This window comes from Oenanthe melanoleuca, chromosome 27, assembly GCF_029582105.1.
Source record: "Oenanthe melanoleuca isolate GR-GAL-2019-014 chromosome 27, OMel1.0, whole genome shotgun sequence".
Lineage (NCBI taxonomy): Eukaryota > Metazoa > Chordata > Aves > Passeriformes > Muscicapidae > Oenanthe > Oenanthe melanoleuca.
The window spans coordinates 3,575,449-3,583,428 of record NC_079360.1 but is presented as its reverse complement, the minus strand read 5'-3'; the positions used below and the strand labels follow the sequence as shown (position 1 = coordinate 3,583,428).

General features: G+C 45.6%; 1 protein-coding gene across 1 annotated transcript; it reads right to left on the bottom strand.

Moving 5' to 3' along the window:
- Positions 1-1,331: 1,331 nt before the first annotated feature.
- On the bottom strand, positions 1,332-6,223 carry LOC130263983 (keratin, type I cytoskeletal 15-like). Its single transcript, XM_056511856.1, has 8 exons — positions 5,557-6,223; positions 4,979-5,061; positions 3,985-4,141; positions 3,548-3,709; positions 3,302-3,427; positions 2,961-3,181; positions 2,121-2,146; positions 1,332-1,621 (listed from the first exon to the last, which is right to left on the bottom strand). Exons 1-8 carry the CDS (start codon positions 6,100-6,102, stop codon positions 1,548-1,550), a joined length of 1,395 nt encoding a protein of 464 aa, XP_056367831.1. The 5' UTR covers positions 6,103-6,223; the 3' UTR covers positions 1,332-1,547.
- Positions 6,224-7,980: the final 1,757 nt, after the last annotated feature.

The following is a 7,980-nucleotide window of genomic DNA, read 5'->3' as shown; positions in this document are numbered from 1 at the left end:
TCTTTAATCCAGAACAGAGAATGGAAGTGACACTCGGGGTAAGGAAATGAACTGTTGTCAGCAGATGGCACCCTTGGATGGGGACTGCTCTGCCTCCCTGGGAGATGGGTGCTGCTCCACAGTCCCAGCTTGCTTTAGCTGGGAATTCTTTTAGAGAATTGGGACATGGGAAGCAAACTGAGCTGAATTTTGAGCCTGCCATTTAAATACAGGCAGAATATTTTGACGACTACGTTGTACAGGTCAATGTTCTGCAACAATCACTGATTGATTCAACTCCTCCATCTGGAGTACAAATGGATGGACAGCTGCCTGTGGCTGTAGGAATTCCCTCTCTTGCTTTTTGAGTGATACAAGCAATAGCCACCTAGGTTTTAGATCAGGAAAAAATACCTTTTATACCATTTGGTTTTCCTCTCTAGTGGATTGTGATGTTGCTTTGCTGCAATTTCCAGAACCTCTAAGAACTCCTCCCAGTGGGAATGCCAGCAGGATGTGCATTTCTTACCAGCAGCACCAAAGATCTCATGGCCAAACTGGTGATGCCAGCAGTGTATATTTCTTTTTCTTAAATATCAGAATATAAAATATTTAAAAATAGCATCTCTAAGGAGCTTGGAAGGAAAAGAAAATATGTAATTCTAGAAATGATATAATTTTTGCACATACTATTGTGTGGATTGAATGTTCAGTGATAGGGCTAAGGCTTTTCCAGACACATTATGTGAGCAAAGTACAGCTCTTAGGTAACTGCTTTGTGCTTCTGGGGTTCTCTAGGCTCTTCAAGGTTTATCAGCATCCCTTCATTCCACTGGTGGGGGATTTGTAGCTGGGAGAAAGTGCTGTGGCTAAAACAGCAGGCACAGCAGTGACATGGGCTGGGATGTTCTTCCTGGTGGATGAAAACCAAAACAGTTGCAGCAAATTCTGACCAGTTTGTTTTGCCTGGACTGAGCTGAGGGAATTTGCCTTGGTGCTGCTGGCAGTGCAGGAACACTAATATATGCATTTTTTCAGAGATGCATTTTATTTGTGCATGAATTGCAGCCACGTTGTGCCCTTGGAATTGAGAACAAAGATCTTAAGGATTTTTTATGTTATCTTCTCTCTTTTAAACTGATACCAGCTCCAGATGGCTGGCAGAATCTAAAGGCACTTTAAAAACAATAATAAGGGCAGTGATGAATGGACAGTTAAGTTGTTGTTATTGCTGTTGCTATTCCCAGAGTATCCCCTGATGGGGTTCCAGCAGCCCATGCTGGGAGGGCCTGTGGGCAGTGTGTGGCAGTGCCACAATGGCTCCAAAAAACACCAATAGACTGGATTTATTTGCAGAAGCAGAACAGAAACTTTATTGTTAGGACACAATAGAGCACCAGCTTGGCATCTCAGACCCAGCCAGCCAATGCTCATGTACAAAGTCAGAGCAAATCTAAGGAAAGACATTCTTGGATACATTCTTTTGATTTGGGTAAGTGAAAGACTCTTTCTCTCAGCATTAGCCAGTGTGGAGGCTGCACTGGTCCATGGGGGGATTCAGTATTTCTTTATTGGAATCTCCTGTCACGGGTAGAACTAGATTTTCCATCATCTTCTGCACCAGAACGACCTCTTCCAAATGCTGTTGTGGGGGAATAAAAAAAATTAAATAGGGAACAAAAAAACAATAAGGCCCTTCCAAGACCCTGAAGAGCTAAATGATGAGGTTGTGTTTGTTTGTTTCCTCACAAGATATTTAACATATCAAAGGCAGAACTGCCTTTACATCTTATCCACTTTTCCTCCTGGTCTTCATCCAGAAAACATTAGGAGTGCACATCAGATGTGGATTTGGAAGTATCTTGTATGTTATGTGAATCAGCAGAGGAACTTAGGAATCTTTGGGAATTTGGGTATTTTAGAATCCCATGAGCAGTTCATGAAGTCATTTTGGCAATCTACTGGTTTCAAAAATGCACATAAAATGAAGTATTATATTTTTGTCTCTACATGATACAGAATATGCTCATTGTGGGGAGAATGGAATTGTGGTAGTAAGAAGAAATCCAAGGCTAAAAGGTTTATTTAATCCTATTTTGCCTGTTCATTTCAGTCCCTCATTAAATAAAAATATTTCTTACCATCCTTGGGGTTCAGTCCTGTCAACCTGTAGAAAAGAAATATTTGATTAATGACCATTCCTGACCCTGTCTCCTGAAACCATTGACCCATTTAGGAATTTGTGTGGGTTTCACACGGCTGCTCTTCATGGCTGGTTCTGAGGTGTGCCGTTGTTACTAGAGGTGATGTTAAGATGCTTTCAGCTTTGAAATTCACCCTTATGTACTTGAGAGGGAATGGGAACAGTGGTCAGACCAGTTCCTTGTCCTGAGGTATCTCCTTATACTGCTTCTCTCCTGAGAATGCCTCTTCTAATAACTATATAAGGAGCTGATCCCTCCTCAGATAGCAGAAGTAATTCCATGTATAGATCAGATATGAGAAATGGGCATGATAATGTAGATTTTGCTAAAGTAAGCTGGAGTCTGTTCCAGGCTCTTTTCTAGCTGGGGTACTGGTGTGTGAGGATGAGTATTTTCACCTCTGTGCACAAATAGAGAAAACCAGGAGCTAATGAAATACTGGGAGCAGGTTTTTGTAGGCTGTCTCAGGCTGAAGGCTCGAATTCCAGTGCAACCAGAGGATTAAGTGAGACATGTATATGGAACCTGGTGCCTTTTGTGATTCATTATGGTGAAAATGGTGAATTTCTATTTTCAAATCCTCCATGCCAGCAATGTGCAGATTTAGCTTGAGCTCTGACAGCAGTGAGGATTTTGCCGGGCCCCTGCTTAGCCAGAGCTGCAAAGGCTGCGTGTGCCGGAGCGTGCCCGGAGCCAGCCTGGCAGCCCCGCTCCCGCTGCTCCGAGTGTGCTGTTACCCTTATCTGCTCATCAGATAACTCTGACACAGTGACGTACTGCGAGTCCTGCCCCTCCAGCAGCTGCCGGTACGTGGCGATCTCCTGCTCCAGGCGGCTCTTGATGTCCATGAGCATTTTGTACTCCTGGTTCTGGCGCTCCATGTCGCAGCGCAGCTCGCCCAGCTGCTCCTCCACGCTGGTGATGAGCGCCTGGATCTGAGCCAGCTGCGCGCAGTATCGGCCTTCCGTGTCCCTCAGGTTGGCCTCCAGCCCAGCTTTCTAAAGAGCAGGAATGTCAGAACAGGTTAGAATGAAGTTTGTCCCACGGAGGGGGAGTCGAGGAGAGGAAGGGGACAGGGTGAGGCAGTGCCTTGAGGAGTGTTTAGGGCAGCTCCATACCATGCTGAGCTGCGACTGGAGCTCGATCTCCAGCCCCTGCAGGGTGCGGCGCAGTTCCGTGATCTCGGACTTGCTGGTCTGTATCTGCTGGGTGTGAGTGGCAACTTCACGGTTCAGCTCATCAGTCTGAAAGGAAAAACAACTGTTAAGTCACATACAAATGTATAAAATATCAATCATTTTGAGAAAGGGAGGTGGGGACCTGCCAGGGCAGTAATGCTCTGCTGTTCATTGGTGTGACTGTACCTGAGTGAAGAACCAGGCCTCAGCATCCTTACGGTTCTTCTCAGCCAGAGCTTCATACTGTTCCCTCATCTCAGCGAGAACTCTGGTCAGGTCAATGCCAGGAGCCGCATCCATTTCCACATTGACGGTTCCACTCAGCTGGTTGGAGTACTCTTTCATTTCCTGCATGGCCAGACGGCAGAGGACACTGATCAGGCTCCCTCCTCTCCCACTGCTCCTGCCCCAGTGTACCCTGCTGTGGTACACACTACCTGTACTATCAAGTACCACAGATGGAACACACATCAAACATTTATCACATTTTCTCTGGTTGCACCAGCTTCCTGCTCTTTGTATACTCACACGGGACACATGTATTTACATGTAACTTACATGTTTCATTTACAAGAGAGAATTTCAAAGGGGAGTGTTCCTCCCTGCACTGTCAGGACTCTCACCTCTTCGTGGTTCTTCTTCATGTAAGCCAGCTCCTCTTTCAGTGTCTCGATCTGCATCTCCAGGTCGGCTCTGGACAGGGTCAGCTCGTCCAGGACGCGGCGCAGGCCGTTGATGTCGGACTCCACGCTCTGGCGCAGGAACAGCTCGTTCTCGTACCTGCAGTTCAAAACAGAAACAAGCACTGGAACGTGTCCGAGTTTGTATTTGATACAGCTATAAGATGATCACATATAGGAAGAACAGTGGACTGTAAATGAAAATGTACAGATTTAGAAGTGTAAATTCAATAAAGCTGTTTTTTTCCGATACCCAATTATGGCATAAGGAAGCACAGACAATGCTGTATGATTTTGTTCCTGAGGAGAACGTGACATTTCACCTTGCAGAACCTAGTATTGATTATAAGCATCAACAGAAACACTATCACACAGGACAGGGGTTTTGCAGTGTCCTCCCAGATTTGGTGTGTAGGAAAGCACAGGTGGGCCAGGGCTGCCTGGGACATAGAAGGGAAAATACAAACCTGCAGGTGCATTGCTGCAGGGAAGGCAGCTGCACATGGACCTTTATCATCTGATGTATTTATCATGTATTTATCATCTGAGGTACTGCTGAGCCTGGGAGCTGGAAAAAGTCCCACCTTAACCTAAATTTCAGACTCCAGCAGAGAAGTGCTGCAGGCCCACAGCAATCTCTTCCTGCCACTCAGTTCCTTCTAAGTGAAAATCCCACCTATTCCTGCCTTCTTTCCCTTGTGATTCAGGCCAGTAAAAATATTTAAGTATCACAAAAAAATGAAGACATGGGCTATAACTGATCATACAAACAGCTCAGTGAATCTGACTGTTCTGTCAGGTTTCTTCTCTGAATTGGTCCTTCATCAATGGATTCTGCTTGCCAGCGTGGTTTGCATTTGAAGTTAGTAAAGAAAAAACTGTTTCGAGAGAGTGAAGATAAGCAGAGTGAAGACAAATGTGCTCCAGGTGAACTTACTTCAGCCTAAAGTCATCAGCAGCCAGCCTGGCATTGTCAATCTCCAGAATGACCCGGGAATTGTCAATGGTAGCAGCAAGGATCTGGAAATTAAGAAAAACAGAGAAAGGTTCCCATGAATAATGGTAGAACATCTGATCCACATTCCATGAGCAAACCAGAGGTCTGTGATACTCTGTGCAACACAGATTAGAACCATAACAGGGAAATGCGTTTGTACAACACCTGATCTTATCTGTAGCCAGAAGAATTATCTTTCCAGCCTTTGAGGCCTACCTGTCACATTCTTTACGATTTGATTCCTGAATAAATATATTGACAATTCTAAACACCTTTTGCTAACTTTTACTGCAATCATTTTAATTTCAAAAAACATTACATTGTCAGGATAATATATTTGGTGTTTAAATTGAGAAGAGGCTACTCTTTTCTGCTAGAATGCTCAGGACCTCAATGTATTTGGGAAGAGGAATTCACTACTTTTTTTGTAATTATCCAGTCTTATTTTAAAGACATGGAACATGCAGCTCCATAATTGTCTTGCCTTCTTATAACTCCTCTACATACAAATGTCATACCTTGTCTCGGAGATCTTCAATTATCTTGTAATAATTGCTGTAGTCACGGGCAGGGCTGGTGGGAGCTTGTTTCTGGTACCAGTCTCGGATTTTCACTTCTAGATCTGAATTGGCCTCTTCCAGGGCTCGCACCTTGTCCAGGTACGAAGCCAGCCGGTCGTTCAGGTTCTGCATGGTTATCTTCTCATTGCCAGAGAGGAGCCCATCGCCGCCACCAAAGCCACCACCCAGGTCAAATCCTCCACCGAAGCAAGCGCCGCCTCCAAAGCCAGAGCCCCCTCCAAAGCCAGAGCCCCCTCCAAAGCCACAGGCTGCTCCCCCTCCAAAGGCTCCTCCATAGCCTCCCCCGAAGCCGCAGCCTCCTCCTGCAGAGGAGACGTACCTGGCCGAGGAGACGGAGACGCCGCGGCCGCCGGAGCCGCCGTGGATGCTCGGGGCGCGGTAGGAGCCGCCGGCACGCACCGAGGACAGGCGAGAGCTGCTGCCCCCGGCACCCCCAAAGCCGCCCCCGTAGGTGGAGGAAGAGCTCATGAAGGAAGTGGCCATGGCTGAGGCACGAGAAGGAGCAAAGGTCAGTTAGGCAGCTTGGCAAGAGAAGACAGCTGTGCCTTTGATGCCCTGGTGCCTCTTTTATATCCTCATGATGGGGTGTTGGGAGACAAACCCCACTGCAGCCCTCCCTCCAAAATTTCTCCTCCCTCAAGGTGAGGCCAACTATGATGACATTCCTGACAAGCAGTGCTGGCAGCACATCGCAGGGGCTTGGGGTTTCTTTTTTTAATTAAACAAAAGGCATGAATCAGATGATGTTATTTCTTCAGGCTATAGTTCTGAAACTTGGAGTTTACTTCTCTGACATTCAAGAATGGAAAAACAAAGTGAGTGCAGCCCCACCCACTTGCCTATTTACAATACTCACCATGGCTACCTTCAGAAAATCAACTTTTTCTAAAAATGAGGCTTAAGTAAAATTATTCTTTCATTGAAAAATGTACAATGATCTCTTCATCTCACCGTTATTCCTTCTTTTTAATCTGCATTTTTCCCTTTAAAATTTTGGAATTGAAGTAGAAATTTCTTATTCTCGATCTTTTCTTGGAACTAATATTTAGATTTTGGAGTCTGAATTTTTAGTACAAGAAACATCTAGTCATGGCACTGTTTAAGGAACAATCAGCATCCATCACTGTGCAAGGGAGCGTGGAAACAGTAAATTCATTAATCGTTGTGAAATAGTCCAGAAACACAACACAGATTGAAACAGCTCAGTTAAAAGAGTAAGTGTGGGAGGACTAAAATCCTGTTACTTTGAAAAATGTAAAGAGAATGGGTTTAAGATAACCCTGTTCTGATAGCAATACGTGTGTTTAATGCCAATGTGCACCAGGAAATGGAATAGTATTTGAAGATAACTCTTGTGAAACACTCAAAGGAGTCACCTTAATCCTTAATTTAAAGCAGGAGTCTGAAACAGAAATACATTACAGAGGTAATAAACTGCCAGTGAAATTGAGGAATTCAGTCGTGCAGCCCTGCCTGCCCTGCACAGCCTGGGAAGGCAGATGTGGGAGCTGTGTGAGCAGCAGAGCTGCCCTGCTGGCTGGGCTGGGTGGGCAGTGTGGCAGCCCAGTACACAGAGTGCTCTGTACAGCACAGGGACCTCAAATAAAGCTTAGTGAAGAAAACTGATATGTTTGCTGAAAGCATCATAAGAAGATGCTCTGTGTTTTTAGCTCAGTCTTTGACAGTACAGACACTGAGCTTAGAGCTCAGGGTGGAGACTCACAGTACAGAAACTGAGCTTAGAGCTCAGGGTGAGGGTTTTGGACAACCCAAGGCTCACAGGAGTTGTTGGAATAAACCAAGGGGGTTTCTGACATTTCCAGCTGAGCTGTTAATGCAGGAGCAGGGAGTGCACAGCATTTTCACTCAGAGATGTGCACTTGGGAGGGAAGAAATGGCAGAGTCCAGCTCTGATGTGCCCTCCCAGGCTGGCTCTGGGCATGGCCACTCACCCCAGGCTGAGCAGAGCACATGGGTGGGTGTTCACTGCTCTGGAAACATGTTTCAAGCTGAACCTGGCCCTTTGCCACAGCCCTTCAGTTTTGCTGCTGGGCAGATTAATGGTTTGTGTGCCTTGCCAGATCTCTGTGTCTCCAAGGGTTGGTGGCTCAGGAAACAAGTTCAGACAAGCCCTCCTGAAGATAAAAAATTTTCAAATTGTCTTAAAGACCCCTGTAATGTCAATGTCCTGAAGTGCGTGTACTGCCAGGGGCTGTTCAACTGAGAGAACCCACAATAAGCAGATCATACTCCATGAAAAAAACCCCAGCAACAAAACACCACAGAATTTAGTAGGAAACTTTGGGGAGTTTTTGTGGAGTCTTCTTTCACTCAGGTGTGATAACTCCTTTGGAAGGTCAA